The sequence below is a fragment of the Sarcophilus harrisii genome, chromosome 4 (genome assembly GCF_902635505.1).
Source record: "Sarcophilus harrisii chromosome 4, mSarHar1.11, whole genome shotgun sequence".
NCBI classification, from domain to species: domain Eukaryota; kingdom Metazoa; phylum Chordata; class Mammalia; order Dasyuromorphia; family Dasyuridae; genus Sarcophilus; species Sarcophilus harrisii.
The window spans coordinates 420,080,532-420,103,351 of record NC_045429.1 but is presented as its reverse complement, the minus strand read 5'-3'; the positions used below and the strand labels follow the sequence as shown (position 1 = coordinate 420,103,351).

Genomic DNA, 22,820 nt, shown 5'->3' with positions numbered 1-22,820 from the left:
TGGTATACAGTGTTAGGTATCGGTCAATGCCTAGTTTCTGCTATACTAATTTCCAAATTTCCCAGCAATTTTTGTGAAGTAATGAGTTCTTATCCCAAAAGCTGGAGTCTTTGGGTTTGTCAAACACTCAATTACTATAATCATTGACTATTTTGTCCTGTGAATCCAATCTATTCCACTGATCCACTATTCTGTTTCTTAGCCAGTACCAAATGGTTTTGATTACTGCTGCTTTATAATATTGTTTTTGGTTTGATTCGACTAGACCACCTTCATTTGCATTTTTTGTCATTAATTCCCTTGAAATTCTTGACCTTTTTGTTCTTTTAGATGAACTTTGTTATTATTTTTTCTATCTGTAAAATAATTTCTTGGGAGTTTAATTGGTATGGCACTGAATAAGTAGATTAATTTAGGTAGTATTGTCATTTTTATTATATTAGCTCAGCCTACCCATGAGCATTTGATATTTTTCCAATTGATTAGATGTTATTTTATTTGTGTGGAGAGTGTTTTATAATTGTGTTCATTTAGTTCCTTATTTTACTTTGGGAGTCTACTCTAGTAGTTTTTTAGTTGATTCTCTAGGATTTTCTAAGTATACGACCATATCATCTGTAAAGAATGAGGGGAATATAATTTTGAATAAACTTTAGTCCAAGTTGCTTTGGGAATTCTTTTTACTTTACATGACTGTTTCTAGCATCTGGCATAATACTGGCTCATGTAGCAAGTTCTGATTGATTGAGAACAAAGAGTTTAAAGGAATAATATTTGATCTACCCCAACTTATTTATTCCCTTAAGTTCATGGCTCATTTGGAGGAAGAAAAGGTGGGTGGGTGGTACTGTTGACCTTTCTTCTTGCCCTGGTCCCAGATCTTATTAAGTCAATAAGAATGATAACATTAGTTTAATTATTCTGAGCTCACTCATTATACAAATTATATACAATTTCCCACCAAAAAGCAAAGCAAAACAAAACAAACCCTCCCCTCCCACCAAATCAGAGATCATTTTGACTGGCTTTGAGCTTCAAGAAAATTTGGTTCATTAAAAGTAATGGATTTGTAGTTGGAGAAGCTGTGTTCAAATAATGATGCTTCTATGTATTATCTGTGTAACTTTGGGGAAGTCTTTTAACTTCCATTTTCCTTATAATACAAAGAGGTTTGGTTCAGTTATTATCTAAATATTCTTTCTAGCTCTAAGTCCTGTGACTAATTTTTTTTATTTTAATAGTATTTTATTTTTCCAAACTCATGCAAAGATAGTTTTCAACATTCACCTTTGCAAAACCTTGTGTTTCATATTTTTCTCCCTCCCTCTCCTTCTCCCCTCCCCTAGACAGCAAGCAATCCAATATAGATTAAACATGTGTAATTCGTCTAAACATAATTCCATATTCATCTTGCTATGGGAAAAAAATTAGATCAGAAGGGAAAAAGCAAGAATAAGAGAAAAAATGAATAAGCAAACAACAATAAAGGTGAAAATATTATGTTTTGATCCACATTTAGTCTCCATAGTTCTCTCTCTGGGTGCAGATGGCTCTTTTCATCACAAGGCTATTGGATTTGCCTTGTATCACCTCATTATTGAAAAAAGCCAAGTCCACCATAGTTGATCATATGACAAATTTTAAACATGACTCCTCTTCCTTACTCTGTCTCTAAACCAGAATATCCAGAATATTAATTAATATTAAGTACCTTCTGTGAATAGAGGTCAGTCTAATTTGAAAGTGGTAAGGTAGTGCCATAAATAGAATGGTGGGTCTGGGAGTCAGGAAGACTAATCTTCAGATACTTACCTACACTCAACCCTTTTTGCCTCAGTTTCCTCATGTGTAAAGTACATTAAAGAAGGAAATGACAAATCAGTATCTTTGCCAAGAAAATGGGGTCATGAAGAATCAGACATGATTGTAACTACTAAACAAGAAAAAAGGAAATATAAAATAAAATTCATGCCCTTAGGAAGCTTATGATTTAGTAGGAGAATCAGAACTCACTTAGAGGAGATGAGTGAAGAATGCATTTTTATTTCCTTCTGTTGTGCTAGTTGGGTACCTTCTTGCTGCCACACAGGTCTGTGAAACTGGCAATAGAGGCTGTTATATAAGGGAAAAAAATGAGTGCAATTAGAATGATTCAGTCCATATGACTATTTCCAGATAGGGATTCCTTTCAGCATTCAATTGATTTCATTTTCTTCCTCCTCCTCTGGCTTCTCATCACTCTTATAGCCATTGTAGTTCAGGATGTTTCCATCAAGTCTACCCAGAGGGCCTTTTCTTTCGCTGCTTTAGACCTCTGTAGAGACACCTTCTTGGCCTTCCTGTGTAAGTAGAATGTGGAAATGAGAAGGGGGAGGAGAATAATAAAGGGATAGATAACCAGGAAGTATAATAAAAGTGATGATGAGCAGATCCTAGATGAAAATGTGGGCTCTGCAACAAAAAAGAGAAAAACAATCATTGGAGGTGGCAGCTAGTTCTTTCCTAGTTCATTTGTATCGATCACTTAGAAGCAATTCCTGATTTGTTACAAATAGTTATCTATAATGGGGGTTAAATAACAGTCATAAATCTCTTAAATCATAGGAGATGAATATAGAGGGAATAACATGTAGAAATTGAACTCATTCATCCAACTAATAATGCTCTTCCAACAAAAGCATCTTTCTCCTCCTGTCAAGCTATTTATTGTTACTCCAAAAGTCTAGAAAAGTACAGAACATATCACGGATGGCTATGGGATTCTGGAATTGGGAGAATGACTCAAACAGTAACCACTATTGTTAACTCTTGGGGGAAAAAGATCTACCATTGGGCCCTAAATCCTGAAGAGTTTTGAAAATTCTAGTTGTGTTTTGCTTTGTTTTTTAAGATAAAAAATTTGCTTTTCTACCACTTCCCTTTCCAACAGATTTCCTCCTTTTCTCTACACCTCTATCATATTCCTCCCATTCCTTCTTCCCAGAGAGCTATCTCAATACAAAGAAAAAGAAGAAAAAAAGAAATAGTTCGGCAAAATATGTTGAAAAAACGTTGACATAATGCAAAAAGTTCCATATTTATAATCTTTCAACCTCTTCAAAGAATGATTTTTTCACCTATGTTCTCAGGGTTCAATTAACCAAAGTAGAGAAGTGGCAAAGAAGTTGGGCTGAGAGGATTACGTGGAAAAGTAGATAATGTACATTGAGGCTGAAAAGGTAGAATATAGCTGAGGCTGAGAAACATTTTAAATGTTATACAAATGAATTTATATTTGATTTTATAAACAATAGGGAATCAATGGAGTTGATTAGATAAAGGAGTGTCAAGGTCAATCCTAAAATGCAAGAAAATCACTTTGGTATAGCAAGGTCTAGGATGGAAAAGAGTAGAAAGAATCTGTAAGCAATTAACTCAATTTAAAGTTGTTTCAAGACCATTGAGCATGATGAAGGTTGAAATTAAGGTAGGAGGTATGTGAATAGAAAGAAGAGGTCTGATTAAAGACATGGGAGTGGGAAAATACAGGAATAACTGTGATGTTGATACTATTTGAATGACTAATATCTGAAAATTGCGTTTGAAGTAGAAATGGCATTCCCCTTTATGATAAAATGGCACAGAACAATGGCAGTTAATGATTTTGGGTTTTTTTTTTATGTTTCAAAGGCCTATTTGCTACAACAAGACATTTTGTATGAGAATGCTTTTATTTACTGAATTATATGAACATATAAATTAAATAAATGATATTTTTTTAAAAAGAGGTTAGGCTAAGGAAATGACATAAAAATATTCAGAAGCCCAATGAGTTAAGCTTCTGGCACAGATGAGAATTACTGCGAGGAAATGGTAGGCAAACCCAGAGTACAACCCAGCAGGCAGGGGAGACAGGAGAGGAGGCAAAACTGTAAACAGAAAGGGATCCCCAGAAAGTGTTCATATAATTTATTAATGGACAGTGTTTATGTGAATTTATCAGGAAGAGACACATATTCTAATGCCAAATGCAGTTTCTTATTTGAATATTAAAGTTTAAAGTCACAGAATCCTAGAATTAGGGAGCAGAAAAAGCAGCTAGTTAGTTTTGTTATTTATATGGTCAATTATGGCAATGATTTTCCTGATATTGAACCAGCCCTGCATTCCTGTTATAAATCCCATTTGGTCTTAGTGTATTATCCTGCTGATAACTTGCTGAAATCTCATTGCTAGTATTTTACTTAAAATCTTTGCATCAATATTCATTAGGGAGATTGGGCTGTAATTTTCATTCTATGTTTTGGCTCTTCCTGGTTTGATATCAGTCAAACTGAGACTTGTTAAAGACTTTAACTTCAAAGAGCCAAGGTCTTTCATCTCATCCAAGGCCATCTCCAATCTTCCTGATCTCTTTCTAGTCACTGGACCCAGATGGCTCTGGAGGAGAAAGTGAGGCTGGTGACTTTGTATAACCCTCCCTCACTTCTGTCCAATTCACTTTCATGTCATGGTATCACTTCCTTGATGTCATGATTTTCTTCAAGAACGAAGGAGAAACAACAGCATATAACAGCATATACATGTGTGCAGGTGCATGTGTGTGTAAAAAAGCATGTGGTTTATACTTTCTGAAGGTTACTGGGCATTTTTAATTTAGGATTGAGATTTTTTTTTTTTCCTTAGGAGGAAATACCCTTAGGAGGATATTAAGGTCAGGTCACTGGAGAACCAGTGGTTAAATCTTCAGTGTGAACAAATATACTTAAGAAATCAGCAAACACTACAAATAAGGGTTTAAGTTGTTTTCTTGATTGTGTAGATTTAAGAAAATGATGGAGAAAATGTTAACAATATAGTGCATATTTTTTTCCTCTTCCCCCACACCCCAGCTAGTTGTTAAACATTTAATAACATACTCATTTTTTCTTTGACCTCCATTCTCTATCCTGGCCTAAAATCTTTTATTTCTAGTTTTGACAGGGTGAGAAATGATAAAGCCATCCAAAAGACTGATTTCTAAATCCTTATCCTCTTTTTTTTTTCTCTTAAAGTCACTATTTAGCTTTGACTATTGATTGTGAACACATTGGGAAGGAAGCAGGAAGGAGTGCTGAGAAGAGAGGGCTATCAGGGACTCTGGAAAAGCAAGAGCAAAATTTTCCCATTTTAAAGCAAATTTACACAAGGCAAATTGAAGAGCCAGACTAGCAGAGCTGGAGGGCCTCTCACTCCCCAGCCAATGCACTTTTACCAGGTGACCTAAGAGAGACTAAGGTAACATCTACATTCCATTTCTGTAGTTTTCTTAGGGAGGGGCAAAAGATTGGCAAACAGGGGCCTTTCTTCACTTTTCTTTGATGACTTCAGCAGCAGCAGGAGCAATCATAGATGGTGAAGGTGGTTTTAAAGTACTGATGAATTAAAACTGCAAGATCTTACATGTGGTACCATTCTGTATATAGTGGTGTGGAGCTGATTTAAATAAGAGAGACAGAGACAGAGACAGAAAATAAGAGAGAAAGAAACAGACGCAGAGAGAATGAGGTGGGAGGGAGAGAGAGAGAAAATAAGAGCAAGGAGAGGGAGAGGGGAAGAAAGAGAGAGGGAGAGGAGGGAGCGAGGGAGAGAGAGAGAGAGAATGAGGCAGAGAGATACAGAGAAATAGAAAGCGACAGAGACAGAGAGAAAATAAGAGAGAAAGAAAGAGACAGAGAGAATGAGAGGGGAGAGGGAGAGAGACAGAGAAAATAAGAGCAAGGAGAGGGAAAGAGGAAGAGAGAGAGAGAGAGAGAGAGAGAGAGTGTGTGTGTGTGTGTGTGTGTGTGTGTTCTGGTGCCTTTTTTCTGCCTTACAGGACCATGGTGTACCAGCACCCCATTTGCCAATGAAGCCCTGAGGTGAAGTATGAGGGGACCACTAGGATCCCAGATTTCTGCCAGAGTTGATTACCTTATTGTGAAAGACTGTCCTAAAAGGATGGCAAAGTGCTCTGATCACTGCAGTAATTTGGCGGGTGTCTGAGAAAACATCAGCTCTGATGCGTCTAAATTACCTCTCTTGAGAGAGGAGGGTTTGCTCCGGCTCCCCCATTCACCATCTGCCTCTCAGGATTAGAATTAGTGACATTCAAAAGTCTTAAAAGGTTTGGCATTTTGATTCAATCGGGGTAAGTGCCCAATACTCAGAGTACAGGGCCTGTGAAAACGGAGCCAAATATGTAATGAGAACACTTCATCAAGAGATTTATTTTGGAGCATTCCCAGTCCTGGCCAAAAACATCATGAGGCCCACTCTTGATATTACCTCAGCAGTTCTGGTAATGGTCAGAAGCCAGCTGTGAAAGGATGGCACAAAATGGGCTACTGAAATTGGGGCCAATTTGTTAAGTTCAGGGAGCAGGGTGGGGCACATCAATGGATTATCTCCTCCAAACCCCAATTTCTTGGGAAAAAAAATCAAAGATAAAGGTGATAATGATAATTAAAATAGTGGAACTGCCTCCCTATTCCAAACACACACATACATTTTGTTAATGTACCTACATTTACAGGTATTTTCTCTAGACAAGGACTCTAATAGAATATAAATTCCTTGAGAGTTGGGATCATTTTTTTGGGGGGGGATTGTTTTTATATTGTATTTATACAAATAAAAGCTCAAAGGAGTACCCAGAAGTGTCGGTGAAGACTGTGCATTTCAGAAAGGAGGAATGGTTTCTGTACAGTGAGTGATGGATAGGAAATGGAATGTTATATACAAAGAACATACCTGGTGGCGGCTGGGAAATTGCAATAGCAAACTGATACTACTGTGATCAGCTATTGAAAGAAATCCATAGCTCTCTCTTTTTATTCTTCTGACTTTCTGGAAAAAATCCTGCAGGTTAATTCCCAAGGCAGGGATGATTGGATAATTATCAAGAACTAGAGAGAGGAGCGGAGGGAGTCACTCAGGCAGCTGCAGCCTGAGATTCCCCAATGCCATTTTCTTGTTTTTACTGAACCACTGATGAAGGGGGAAGTTGGAGGTGCAAGATCTCCCAACTCAAAGTCTCACAAAACAGTCCCAGATCTTCCTTCCTTCCCTTCATCTAGGCCACTTGAATCAACCCAAGGCTCTAAGAAATAACTCCCCAACCTGGCGCAACTTAAGAAGTCTCTCCTGCTTAAGTAGAAGCAGAGAATTGTTTGAGGAATTGGCAGCAACACCAAATGCTATATTTGTCCTGGCTTGGGCTGGAATAAGCTGGTACTCGCTCAAAGTATGAGCTGGTTTGAGAAGGTGGGAAAAGAAGGGAAAAAGAGAATGAAAAGGGAAGAAAGGACAAAGGGAAAAAAAGAAAAAAAGGAGGGGGAAGAGGGTAGGCAGAGAGGCACAGGTCCTTTCTGGGGATGGTGAGCCAAAGTTGGAGTTGGAAGAACCAAAAAAAAAGAAAAAAATCTTGTGTCACAAGAGCCTCCAGATGTATTCTGAATGATTTTTTTCTTTAGATATAACAAAAAGCAGTTTATCAAGATCATGATGTAAGACCTAAGACTTCTCTGCTTCACCTACTTTGAAGAAGGCAAGAACCACATAATTTTAAACACTTTTCTCTCTAATATTTGTCTTTTGAAATGGAATACATGTTGCCTTTACAGTTATACTAGGGAGACTAACAGCAGGGGTATATTATACAGTGCCTCAGGAGAGGTAGACCTTTTAAGACAAAGAATTACATTTGCAGTTATTATCCTTTTCCTCCATTGTAAAAATTTCTGAAGGCTCTTGGCCCAGAACATTACATATGGAAATACGGAAGGAATGTGTGGAACATGGAGTAGCTGCTGGATGGAATAGAGGTTAGTTGTGGGGTGGGGAGTGGGAAGCTGTCTAGCAACCTGGGTGGAGCTAGAGAAAAAACAGGGGCAGAATAAAATCAAAACCAGGTTCTTCTATCTGGGTGTTTGAAGCTTACCTGTCTCAACCAGATGAAAAAAACAGGTTTCAACAATAATATTTCCCACTTTGGGACATTCACCAAAGCTGGTTGGTGTCCTCCCAAGCTCCCCCTATGTCTCCATCTCTTTTCTCCACATCACCACTTTGATTCATCCCTCGTAGTACACATCTGCTACCTTTTTGGGGCTATTTTTCAGCACATAAGCAGTTTTCCAATCCAGTTAGGATATCCATTCATTACATTTTCTTTTCAACCTCTACTCAGCGCAAAGCAAATCTCTCTTCCTGCCCTGAATCCATCTCACCCTGTGTCTGGAGTCTGGAATCAAATAAAAATGATTTCTTTTTTTTCCTTTTTAAATTTTCAATAGTATTCTATTTTTCCAAGTATATGTAAAGAATGTTTTTGACATTCATTTTTGTAAGATTTTGAGTTCCAAATTTTTTTCTCCCTCTCTTCCTTACTTCCTACCTTCCCAAGACAGCAGGCAGTCTACATGTGCAATCATTTTAAACACATTTCCATATTAATCATGTTGTGAAAGAAAAATCTGAACAAAATGGAAAAACCATGAGGAAAAAAAAGCAAACCAAAAAAGGTGAAAATAGTATGCTTCAATCTGCATTCAGTCTCCATAGTTTTCTCTCTAGATGCAGATGGCATTTTCTATTCCAACTTTATTAGAATTGAATTCCTTGAATCACTGTTTTGCTGAGAAGAGCTAAATCTAGCATCGTTGATCATCACATAATCTTACTGTTACTGTGTACAATGTTCTCCTGACTCTGCTTACTTCACATGCATCAATTCATGTAAGTCTTTCCAGGCTTTTCTGAAATCAACCTGCTTATCATTTCTTATAGAACAGTACTATTTCATTATATTCATAAGGAATAACTTATTTAGCCATTTCCCAATTGATGGGCATCCATTCAATTTCTAATTCCTTGCCTCTGTAAAATAAGCTGCAAAAATAATTTCCTATGCTGAGTAGTGCTTATATGTTACTATGGGTAAGTTGTCGTTATTCACCAGAATGACTTTCTAAGGTGGAAAACTTACCTTCTCTTGGAAATCTTTAAAAATAAGTAATAGTCTCCTAACAAAGTAACTCAAATGAACATACCCTTTGACCCAGCAGATCCCACTGCTAAGTACAGACCCCAAGATAATCACAATAAAGAGAAAAATCATATATTTATAGTAGCATTTTCTATAGTAGCAAAGAACTAGAGATAAAGTAGATGCCCATCTACTAGAATGGCAAAAACAAGTTGTGGTTCATGAATATCATGGAGTTTTGCACATTCTAACAAAGGATAAACAAAGAAAAGATTTATATGAAGTGATATATAGTAAAATAAGCAGAACCAAGAAAATAATAAACACCGCAGTGAATATAAATGTGAAAGAACACCACCTATAAGATAATTGAACTGGAATGCTGTAAAATTATAAAGATCAACCTTGGCACCCAAGAAGGAAGAAGAAACACCTTTTTTCTTTCTTGGCAGAGGTAGGGGACTCTGAGTGTGAAGTATTATAATATAACATTGGAGTTGGTCTCTACAGAGGTTTTTACAATGGAGTAAAAGGATAATAACTATAAATAGAATTTTCTGTGTTTAAAAGCTCTACCTCTTCTGAGACATTACACAATGTATTCCCATTGATAGCTAACTTGGCTAGTTATCAGTGAACTTCTTTTAAAATTCTTTGTTAGGAGAAATAACTTTCTGGAAGGAGATTGAAGAGAGAAAACAGACAACAGATTATATAAAAGCAAAAGAACCAAAGAACAAATTAAAAAAATAAATTTTGGTCTCATGTATGTATATATGTATGTATGTATGTATGTATGTATATACACACATATTCTGAAGAGGTGGATGAGTTAAGAAATTCTAGGTCAGAGGATCTTTAGTTACTGTATTTAGGAAACTACAACTTATTTTTAAACATTTCCTGGAGAAGGGGACTTTTCCACCTCACTTAGTAACATGAAGCCAAAGGATCATAGATCATTAATTTAGATTATAGATCATTAATTTAGAGATAGTTTCTAGACCAAGCCTTTCATTTTTATATGTAACAAAAGTGAGATGGCTCATTTCTTAGAGTACACACAAACATTATCTGCCTGATTGTAGTCGACCATGTGGGAACTTAGGTGGAAGGTATACTTATGGTGATATGTAATTCAGGGTCTTAACCCATGATGAGTTACCAAGCCAGAGTTAGCAGACCTTTTCAAAGAGAAAACAGCTTCTGACTGGGGTTTCTTGTTATCGGCTCTCTAGGTACTAGATCAAGAAACTGACTTCAGGGATTGATGGGGAAGGACAAAGCTGTGTCTGAAAGGCACAGAGATTTCCCACCAGAGAGAGAGGCCACCAGAAAGAACCAGTTTGGCTGTTTGGCTGGCCAGGGCTTACTGCCAAGGTGAAATGACTAATTAGCAGTATTACATGAGGCTTAAAATATTAGCCTCTCACCTAATTATAACCATAGTTAAAGGTTAGATTGTTAAAAGCTGTTTTAGTCATTCTGTTAATGTATGCTTTGATACTTTTATATTTAGCATTTATCTCTGTGTAAGAATAAACTAGTCAGCTAGATGGTAGAGTGGATAGAGTGTCAGGACCTGAGTTCAAATCCAACCTTATATAATTATTAAACATGTGACACTGGGCAAATCATTTAACCCTAATTTGCCTCAGTTTTCTCATCAGTAAAATGAGCTAGAGAAGGAAATCTTTACTAAGGAAACCCCCAAAACTAGGGCCACATAAGAGTTGGATATAACTGAAAAAAAATTTGATTAACATATCTAGACTTGTTCTGATAGAACTAGTTTTGAGGGTGGGGCAAGGGTGCCAGGGTCAGTCAGGACCTGGTTCAGAAGCTAATTTTGACACAACTCACCTATGATTAATATTTGGGCAAGTTTTACTACTTTCTGGTCTGCCCTCACAATTTTGGGTACTGGCATACAACCATGGAAAATTTAATGGGAGTTTTGTGGAGAAAGGAAGGGAAAGATTCCTCCTTACCCTGGTCTATCTTCCCTTTGTATGTATATCCTTCCTTATCAGCTCCCTGAGGGTAGATACTTTATTGCTTGCTTGTTTTTGTATCCCCAAATGCTTAGCACATAGCCTGGCAAACCAAAAACACTTAAATTTTTTTTTAATCAATCTGTCAATTGATTATTTTGTTTATTTATTCCTAAGGTCCCACAAAAAGTAACAGAGGCAAGATTAAAATATCTACATAGGAACTTATAATAAAACAAAGGGGTTGGGGCATCTAGATGACATAGTGAATAATGCATTCCTGGAGTCGGGAAGGTCTGAATTTAAATCCAGCCTCATACATTTACTACCTATATCATCCTGACCAAGTCACTAAATCCTGATTTCCCCCCTGCCTCCAAAAGTAAATAAATAACAAGATACCAAAGTATTTTGAATGCTAACAGAACAGGACAAACAATCTTCAAAGAATATCTACTAAGCTTGAGCTTTTGGGATTTTGTGCTGACTCAGACCACGAGCATCTTGACCATCTTTATGGACTAGGGTGTGAAGCTCCAACCATGAACTCCTCTCCAAGCACCCTCCCAAAAGTTTCCTTGCTCATTGTGCCTGCATTTGCCCTTTTCTTCAGCTGGAATTTGGGTCCACACACACATATACACAAATGATAAACCTTAAGCAACCAGTAATACATTTGATGCATTGTTGAGCTTTGGTCTATGGCTGCAAAATCCCAAGCTGGATGCCACAGGGATAAAGGGCTAGGTGTGGAGTCAGGAAATCCTGGGTCCATATCTGGCCTCAGATATACTTCCTTCCACAGAAATACTAAGTAACTATAATCTTATGAGTTTTCCCTCTTATCCTTATCACTAGGAAAATTAAAACACTTGCATCCAAGTTCACAAAGGTACCCCCACTCTCCCAGGGAAGATGGATAACCCTTTGTTACCTGAATGAAGCACTCTGAGCAGCGTATGTCCCGACTCGTCAGATGCCTGGCTGACCCACTGGCCGGGACTTCCGTGGAGTTGCCATTCCTCCACCTTGCACCAGTACATCCCATTATCCACCATCTCCACACTTCGAAGTTTCAGGATGAAATCTCTAGCAGAGGAGCGGTAGCAAAGCAGCTTTTTCTCATGTTCTTTCTTCCCATACTTTAGGATGCCATCATGTTGCATTTCCACTAGACTTATAACTGCAGAATGCTCTTGTTTAAAGAACCAAATTACAGAGAAAAGGGACTCCGTTGTTCGGAGGCTGTCCAAACTGCAGTTGATGGTTACATCTCTGTGCTCAAGAGTATCCTCAGTGTGATTTATTTTCATGACATTTAGCTTACTTCCTGGGAGACAAAAAGGATGAGACCAAAATGAAGGAGGCACAGATTTTTCAAGATGAACCCTTAAGATCTGAAGTCTTACATCTTCAAAGGCTTGTGATTTTAAGATCATTCCATGAGAACTGAAATTCCTCTTTAGAATTTATTTATATCATCCCAACATTTTTTAGCTTCAGTTACCTTATCAATAAAGATAAGGGCCAATGGATCTGCAATGTCTTTTTCTAGCTCAGAAATTATGTTATCTCATTTCTTTACCATCTTTACCCTTTTAATCTCATCTATTTCCATAGCCTCAATGATCAACTCTGAGCAGATAACTCCTAAATCTGTTTATCACCCTTATTCCCAGTCTCTTCCCAGAACTCTAGCTCCGTAGTTCTCACTGCTTGTTGCACATATGTAAGGGTACTGGCATGGAACAAAGGAACTTGGCTTTGGAACCAGAGGCCTTTGGTAAGAAACTCAGCTTTACCCTAGATTAAATTGTATGATTTAAGGTGAGGTACATAATCTTTCCAGCTCAGTTTCCTTCACTTGGAAAAGGAGGAATCTCAGACTAGATGATCTCTAGGGTCTCCTCTAGCTCAAAATCTGTAATCTACTCTAAAACAGAGGAGCAAATAGCCAATAGCATCTGGGTATACTTAAGACCCTATATAACTGATTATGTGGAAATGGGGTAAAAAAACAGGAAATATCTTTTTTGGTAAAGGCGGTAAGATAAGTAGGATTCAAAAAAAGAATGGGGACTAAAAAGATGAATTCCTCTAAAATTTTATCCCCTTTCCTTCTGCCCTTCTCCATTCCACATTTTCCTCTTGCCTCTGATTTTGTGCCTCAAATATACAATATTAATAACATAGTCTAAGCCTTTTTATCTCTTAATGAATTTAACTCTTATCTAGGAATACTCTTCTCTTTCTGAGTTTATAAACAAGCACATGTATGAAAAATTCATAAAAAAATAATCCCAAGTAGAATTAATCATCTGATCTATTACCTTGATTTCTACATGTATTTGGAGTTACTTATTTAGCAGATCATTTTGGTTTTTGCTTAAACTTCAATACTTTCAGGACCCTAGATTTCAATAGTATGAGGGCTCCCTGAACAATTCTGCATCATGGACACTACATGATTAATACTTATTCATCATCAAAAGTTGTAGTGGCTAAAGAAAAATTGGATCATCCAGGAGCCAAACTTCTGGATATATGTCTTTACATGGTCTTTTACTATATGTAATGATAATTATATTATTATGTAATGGTAGTTTAGTTTGGAAGGACCTCCTAGGATTTGTATTCCACTGGCACAGTCCTTGATAACCCACTTCCACTTTTTGGTGTTGTTCCGAATTTTGAACACCTAATAAATTACTCACATAGAGAATAAAAGAATTGATCATTTGATTGGTTTCAACCAGTGCTGTTATCACATGACAGTACTCATCAATTAAATAAACAAACCCACTTGTGGGAAAAGAAATATCAATACAATTGGGATATAATTATTTGCCAATTATTGTTACATATTATTGGCAGTTACTGAACTTTATATGTATTATATGTAAATATATATGTATATATGTTATATATGCAAATTAGTATAATTTTAGCCACAAGATTTGAGGAAACCTGAGAAAATTTACCTATAGGCTTGAGTTTTAATTCTGTCTTTCCTGATTCCTTTTCCCCAAGTTTATACCAAGAGCCACTTGTGGACCATAACCATTCCTTCAAAGTGCATCGATATGTCCCCTGGTCACTATTATCTACATTCTGAATGTGGAGTTGAAATAGGTCCTTTGAAACCTTCTCATTGTGAAATTTCTGTTTCCTCTTTACAATGTGAAGATCTTCTCCATATTTGACAATGCCATCTCGATCAGTAGTTAGGATCTTTAGCCATGATGCTTCTCGAGAAAAGGGGAGGTAATACCAAGTGACATCCATCTGAATCCTTCCCTTAGTTTGCGATAAGATGCTACATTCTATTTCAGCTTCCATGTTGATGGAGATCTCTTGCACTTGACTGTCTGATTTCACCAGCAGTTGACTCTCTAAATGAAAAGGGTGACTTCTATTATTGCTCTATCACAATGACTCTTCATCACACACAATGGACTCATCATTTACATTCACCTGATGGTTTTAAGAGTCAAAAAGACCATTATACACATTATCTTTTGGATCAATTGAGACCATATGTAAAAAGTGTTTTCAAACTTTTGAGTGTAATATCAAGAGTAGTTATGTTTTCCCAACAACCCTATAACAGAGAAAATTGTCATTTCATTTCTGTAGTTTTAACTTTCATTGATAGCTTTTAGTTTTATGTCACCTTTATTTCTAAATAAGACCTTTTCCTTTCCTCTGTCTCTCATGTTATCCTTTGTAACAAAAAATAAACAAATAAAAAAAAGGCAGTTCAATAAAAACTAACTTTCATACAACACTAATGCAGTTACTACCTCTGAGACCTTTGGTAAGTGACTTAATCTTTCTGGTCTCAGTTTCTTCACTTGTAAAATTAATTAATTAGAATAGGTCTTTCATAGCTCTACTAATGTTAAAACAAACTGAGTCTAACACTGTACCCTATCCAGAGTACTCAAGCCCTGGAAAAAAAAAAAGGAGGGAAGTATATTTTGTTTTATCTTCTTTCTAGGGCCAAGGTCGATCATTATAATTAAATAGCATTCAACTTTATTTTGTTCTTTCCAGTTACCTTTTTGTAGTTATTATTGATATTATTTTCCTGTTTTTGATTATTTTACTTTATACTTTGTACTCTGCATAAAAATGTATTTAACTTGATATTTTCAGGTAATATAAATCTTTTCATGCTTCTCTGAATTCTTTGTATTTGTCATTTTTATGGTACAATCCTAATACATTCATGTATTCACCATATGCTTAACTGTCCTTTAATCATAAAGTGTGATAGAATTAACTATAATTTTCATTTTATATATCAACCAATTCATTAATAAATATTTATTAAGTACCTATATGCCATGCTGAGCAGGATGGCATAAGGAATAGAGTATCAGGCCTGGAAGACCTGAGTTCAAATCTAACTAGCATTTACTCACTGTGTTATTTTGCATAAGTCATCTCACTCAGTTTGCCTCAGGTTCCTCATCTGTAAAATGAGCTAGAGAGGGAAATGGCAAATCACTCCAGTATTTTTGCTAAGAAAACCCCAAATGGGGTCACAAAGAGTGGGATACAACAACAACAGGCACTATGCTTGGCACTGGGAATATAAAAAGAGAGAGAGAAAAAAAAAAAGCAATACCCCTCCTCAAGGAACTTCTAATCTAATAGATATGAGATATGATAAATCATAGGTTAAGACTCGCTGAATGACTTATCCATGGTCACATGACTAGTAAGGTTTAGAAGGTCTGAATTCAGGTCTTTTCTGACCTCAAGCCCAGTATCCTTCCCACTTTACTCATGTCGCCTTTTGTTGATTGGAAGATTGGCAGCTGACCATAGCAAGGACATCTCATTCTGTCTGGGTTATTTCTGAGTTCCTTATAAATTTGTTTAGTATCAGCTCTGCTACCTTTAACTGTGCATTAGACAGATGGAAGCTATGTAGAGAGGAATTTTGTCTCTGTGCATTTGCATATGGGCCACTTAGAAGGAACTCTATATACATATTAGAGTCAGCTCTCAATTATCTCCAGGCAGTTTTTCTGCTTTCCCATAAATAAACCATGGTAAATCTTGTTTCTAACTTCTTGCTGACATTCTGCTTCCTTAACTCCTTCTTCATCAGGCCTACCATGTAAACCACTACCTGTCCTCAGGCCAAGTGAGATTCAGGAAACCAGCAAGGCTTGTGTCATGGGAGAGGAGGGAAAGGGAGAGAGGAGAAGTGGGGAAGAAAGAGGAAGGGAAGGAGGGAAGAAGGGAGAGAGACAGAGACAGAGAGAAAGGAGAGAGACAAAGGGAGAGAGAGACAGAGACAGAGAGAAGAAGAGAGAGAGAGAAAGAGAGAGGGAGGAAGGGAGAGAGAGAGAGAAAGAGAAAGAGAGAGAGAGAGAGAACACCTCTGCTCAGACTGTGCTGTACCTTGGATGGAGAGAGGTAATCCATCTTTCTCCAGAATTGGGTGGGGACCAATTAAGAATGGAGGTGGAGAAGCGGGTTAAAGAAGAAAATTTTCCATTTCTTCCTAACTCAGTTCTTGACATCACTGCTTTATTATTTGGTTAAACTTGTATGAATTCCCAGAACATTGCATGCAATCAATTTTAAATATAAGCACAAAAATGTATCTTAAAGCCAAATACACATGCTTTTTGGCTTACCCACACAATTCTTCTGCTTCCAGAATAATGAACATGCATGCAAACTACATGGTACATTCAGGGGGTAAATAGCGCATGATGCATTTCATTTTCCCAACTTAACATAATCCAAGTGCTAATAAGAGAAAGAATTTGTTTACCTGGCAGCGTAATATTTATCCCCAGTGGATGGGAAATGACTGCTGCTGCTTTCCTGCCTGGGCCATAGGTAGATCGTCCCTCTCTCTGATAGGCTTCCACTTTGCACCGGTACATTCCGTTATCTTCTTCTGTGGCTTCATAGATTAGGAGTTGAGAACCCGAGGAAGACTGTGAAACTTTGATTTTCTTCTGCAATTGCTCTTGGGAGTTGCCCCATTCAACGGTTCCATTCTGAGCAACTGTGACCAGTTGCTGATAATCTAACGCTCCCTGGGGCTGGAATTGCCAGGTTACTGTTATTGGCACCTTCAGGGCTGAGTAGTCAGAAAAAATGATGCAGGACAAAGCCAAGGTGTCGCTTATTATGACCTTGGGCTGACGGCTGTGCAGAGTCACACGTAAACCCGAACCTGCAGTTCCAAGCAAGAAACACATTCCCAGGACAGTTACAAGATGGAAACACAGCAGGTCCAGAGCTTCCTAGCTGTCCCTGCTACATATTCAACCCCATGTGCTCGCACCATACAGGGAGCTACTGTGTATTTATTGTCGGGCTGAAATCCATCTAAATTTATACTTTCCATATAGGCTGACTCTCTCCCAAAGCTGCCAACACTTGATACAGCCAGTGGAGAGTTTCATCCAGACTGCTTCTTAGGCATTTATTCAAGGGTAAAATGCCGCACTTCCCCAATCTGTCCCTCTAAACGCACAATCCCATGCTGGTTAGTAGGCTAATAACTGTTTTTTTAAGAGATGAGGGGAGATGGGATTGACTCTACTAACTACTAACCCTTAGCTCTAGCTGTCAGGGTCTCAGCTGTCATGTATTCCCAATATGCTCATCATGTGGTGATTCCAGGAGGAAGGAATAATTTTTGATGCTTAAAAGCTCAATTTAAGAGTCATGATTTGATGTCTGTTTCAAGGATCACTCAATTTTACAGATGTGGTGGCTTAAGATTACAGTTTGTGACATGGAACACATTTCCACCCACGCTTCGACCCTTTTGGCGGTAAATGATTTGACCATCCCATTAAACCATGTTCCCTCAGGGAAATAGCATCACTCAAGCACTGTTTTGTTATTGAGGAACTATCCTCTAGGAAAGGAATTAGTCTTGTTGTTTGGTCCCAGAGGCATAACTGGAAATAGTGGGTGAAACATGGAAATATGCAAATTTAAGTTTGATGTAAGGAAAAAACTTCCTAATAATTAGAGATAAACAAAAGTAGAATGGTGTGTGGAAGGACTAGGGAAGGGGGCTCCCTTTCACAAGAGTTCTTCAGGCACTGACCATATAATCACTTATTCAGACTATATGGTAATCATATATTATAATATTTCATATAATATAATTGTTATATTATAATGTAAATGCTTACATGAATATAAACATTATAGTATATATTATAATTATGATTATTATATATTATATAATATGTGATATATTATAATAGTATGATAATCTATAATATAACAAAATATAACATATGATAATATAATAATGTAGAATGTACTAAAAGGAGGGCATTTTTTCCAGTGTAGATTGAACTAGATGGCTACTCAGGTCTCTTATAGCTTTAATATTCTGCAAATCTGTGAAATGAAAGACAAGAAAAGGATCTGACTTACTTAAAGAGTTCACTGTGATGGAAGTCTTCTGAGACCAGCTCAAACCTCCAGCCTCATTCTGAAACTCTGTTACTTTGCATTCATAAGTCCCTCCATCTGTTGTTAAGCTGTCGAAGATCTCCAGTTGGTATGTGGCCATGTTTTCTTTTTCCAATCTGATACAGCCAGATTTGCCACGGTCTTTATAGGAAGGGCCCAGATGCACAGTGCCATCTTTTCCCAGGCTACCTATGAGCTCTGGCTGCTGCAGGTTGACTGGAATATGCCACCAAACAACGGACAGAGGATATTCTGCTCCATTCAACTTACAGCGAAAAATGAGGGCTTCTCCCTCCCACACAGATCTCTTTCCATTCTCCGTGGATAGTTCCATACTTTTTGCTATGGATTTAATTTGTGAGAATCAATTTGCTGTTTTATTAAACAAACACAAATTTCAGTCATTTTATACCTGGTGATTGCCTCATTCAATTCTAATATTTTGAAGTTGTTGTCTTGCCTGGTATTATTGATTTCACAAAAACATGATGTTAAGGTAAACAATATTATTGGGGGCAGTTATTCCCATAGGAACAATACTATAAACATGACAGTAAATAGATCTAAACTAAAGGGAATTAATACCCTGGGAGTAAAAGTGTGAGTCTGAATTACTAGAAAGTATCTAATTAGCAACTTAGGCAATCAATCTGAATTAATTATAGCTTTCTCTCCCTTTTTTCCTACTTGTGTCGCTTTCTATTGCTTTCATTTGCCCTTTCATGCCTGTATTTGTGTAAATATTGTTCTTGGACAGAGTAAATGAGAGCAGCTAGGTGGCTCTAGAGTGCAGAGTCAGGAAGAGTAATCTCCCTGAGTTCAACTCTGACTTCAGACACTGTGAGACCCTAGAAAAGTCACTTAACCCTGTTTGTCTCAGTTTGCTCGTCTGTCAAATGAGCCGGACAAGGAAATGACAAACAACTCCAACATTTTTTTTTCAAGACAAGCCCAAATGGGGTCACACAGAATCAGCCATGACTGAAATAACTGAACAATAACAACAGATCGAATGTGTTCATCCTGATATAATGGTTCCTCAGAGTCATTTAGATTAATGACTTAGATAATGGCACAGATGATAAGCTTACCAAATTTGCGGATGGTTCAAAACTGGGAGCAATAGTAAATATACTTAATGAGAAAACTGGGGTCACAAAGGTATCAATAGGCTGGGCAGGGGTTAAAAACATTAAACTTAAAAGGAATAAATGTAAACTCTGGGACTGGGGTTCAAGGAGAACAACTATCCAAATACAAGATGAAGGAAATGAATGGAGCTGCAAAGAAATTTAGGTGAAAAAGAGATAGGGGGTTTTAGTGGACCACAAACTCAATATAAATCAACCAGGTAATATTGCAACCAAAAGAGATAATGTAATAATCCTAGACTGCATGAAAGAAAATATAGCATCTAGAATGAAGGAAGTAATGGAAGGAAGAATTTGTATTTTGATCTAATCAAGCCACATTTTGATTTCCATTTCTAGAAATCAGCTTTTAGAAGAAACATTGACAATAGCAAGCTGAAGCACAGTTGGAGAAAGACAACCTCTTGGCAGGGAGAGGAGGGGCACATGAGTTAAAAGAATCATGAATGTTCAATCCAAAGAATAGAAAATTTAAGATGGTGTATAACAGTTGCTTTCAGTATATGAAATGTTATCACATAGAAGAGAGATTGCATTTATTATTTGATCCCAGAATACAAAAATAGGAATGATGGCATTGGAAGTAACAGGGACACAAATTTCAGCTCAACAAAAGAAAAAATTCCTATGGAAATGAAGGGAAATTCTATTAAACAAGTGAGAGAAACTACCCTTCGTCCCCCACCCCCACCCCTGTAATAGACGGATTTGATTATGCTATAATAAAGCATATTTACACAAGAAAAATTAATATAACCAAAATGAAAAAGACAGAAATAAAATGGGAAAATATGTTTAGTAAATAAACTTTAAATTTCAAGGATCCATGATTTTTTAGTAAGATAAGATTCTTCTACTACAATCTCAGAAGAGAGTATTACTCTTTTGTTTGGCATTCAAAGCCCTTTATACTCTGGGTCCTCTCTGCCTTTCCAGTTCTCATTTCCCTTCACATACTCTATAATCAAGCTATATTTGCCTTCTGGCTACACCTCACATATTAAATTCCATGCATTTGCATGTCCTATTCCCCATATATGAAATGTTCTTCCCTGTTGATTCTGCCTCCTCACTTTCTTGGCTACCTTCAGCATTCAGCTCCAATCCCCTTTTCTGCAGATGGACTTTCCCATTCTTCTCAATGTCCTCCCTTCTTCCCTCCCTCCCTCTCTCCTTTTGCAGTTTTGTAGACATAGGGTTGTGGGTTTTTCAGAGTTGTCATCCAGATCACGTTACACCTATTTAGGCTTTCATCATCCAAGTTGATATTCATTTACATGTAATTGATTATTAGAGAGGTTGAACACTTTTTCGGCTGATTATTTCTAATTTACATGTCATCTTTTATAATTATTTATTCATATCTACTGACCATATATTTCTTAGGGAATGGGCCTTTCCCTCAAACATTTGTATATGTCCCTTTTATGGTTTTGGTGTCATTTTAATCTATTATATTTGTTATCAATTTATCCCAATCTATTCTGTTACATAATTATAATAATAGTAATTAGCATTTTTATAGTGACCTAAGGTTTACAAAGCATTTTGCATATAGCATCCCATTTAATTCTCACAACAACATGAAGCGAGAAGGTGCTATTTTTATCCCCATTTTACAAACAGGGAAACTGAGACTAAGAGAAGTTAAGTGACTTGCCATACAGAAAGTAGACATTCAAGGCAGGACCTGAATTCACCTCTTCTTGACTTCAGGACAAGTAGTACTTCATTCACCTACCTGCCTTCATTATACTGAGAGAAAGCAGCAACATGTCATAATAAAAAGAATTGGCTATGAAGTTAGGTGGATCTCATTTCTAGTCTTGCTTTTTACACATTTTAGTTGTGTGACTCTGGGCAAATCACTTAATCTCTTAGCACTCTAGTCAACTCACTAAGTCACACAGGGAAGAGGGGCACTGCATTGAAAGAAAAAACATCTTTTTTTCATCTGGGAATGAAGAATTTTCTTTTTCACCTATAACAATGAAATCAGAGATTGAGTCTCTATCCATATGTTTACACATAATATACACCTGTATTGACAGTTGATTTTTATTATGATTGTTTATAGACAGTGGTGTTTTTATAAATAGTATGATATGTGCAGAGGCAGCATATGGAATAGTATGAAGAGCACAGGATCTGGAGTCAGCATATCTCGATTTCACTCATCCTTAACTACCCATCCAGCAGGAGGACAGTAGGGTCTACTCAGCAGAGGGCTCTTGCCATCTGATTTGCCTCTCTCCAGGAGCCCCCATCCCCATTCACCTTCACATACATATATAATCTACCTCTTATTCTGTGATCTCTATAATGAAATTACAGTATCATGTGATAAATTCCTTACTATCATTGCTATTAAAAGTCCACAACTACTTCTCTGCAGCAATTCTAACAATCCCTAGGACATATTAAAACTCTTCAGTGGTCATTCTAACCCTCTCTGTATTCTTCCTTAGAATATAAGATCCTTGAGGGCAAGCACTGCTTCACTTTTATGTTTGTATTACCAGAGACTAGCTTGTTCCTGGCAAATAGTAAACATTTAATAAGTGCTTCTTAACTCAATTATAGACTCCAACTTTTATTGGCTTCATAGTCCTGGGAAAATTATTTCATCCCTCTGAGCCTCAGTTTTATGTATTATGAGTATGGTAATTTGGGCTAGGATCTCACAAGATTATTATAAAGGAAGCATTCTGGAAGTGCTCTGTAAATGTAGGTTATTATTTGTTCCAAAGGTTTATTTTTAAGTAATCTAATCTATGTATCATATTCCTCATCATTTCTATTGTTTGTTCAATAGACACAAATTGAGATAACCTCCACCCACAGTTGAGATAAATATTTTACCCCCTTTATTTGCAAAAGGAGCATGGCCCATGAGATAAAATATAGGCCTTTGAGAATGGGTTTGAGTTTAGTCTCTCACACTTGATAGCAGTGAGATCCTAAGTAACCTAAATTACTCTCAGCAGCAAAAGTTTCCTCCTTATTTTGTTTTTGTTCCGTTGTTTCAGTCATGTGTGATTCTTCATGACCCCCAGTTTTCTTGGAAAAGATATTGAAGTGGTTTGCTATTTCCTTCTCCAGATCATTTGTCAAATGGGGAAACTGAGGCAAACAGGGTCACACAGACTTGGCCCTCTATGCACAATGGTACCATCTAGCGTCTGTTCCTCAGTCATTAATGTGGGGATAATAAAA

General features: G+C 37.1%; 1 protein-coding gene across 1 annotated transcript in view; it reads right to left on the bottom strand.

The window, feature by feature from the left end:
- Positions 1-2,027: 2,027 nt before the first annotated feature.
- CD101 (CD101 molecule) overlaps positions 2,028-22,820 on the bottom strand; it is a 39,629-nt gene continuing 18,836 nt past the window's right edge. The window contains 6 exon segments of the mRNA XM_012549622.3: positions 2,028-2,272; positions 2,275-2,451; positions 11,915-12,310; positions 13,962-14,372; positions 16,778-17,188; positions 18,415-18,795. Coding sequence (XP_012405076.2) covers positions 2,196-2,272; positions 2,275-2,451; positions 11,915-12,310; positions 13,962-14,372; positions 16,778-17,188; positions 18,415-18,795 — 1,853 coding nt within the window. The 3' untranslated portion in view covers positions 2,028-2,195.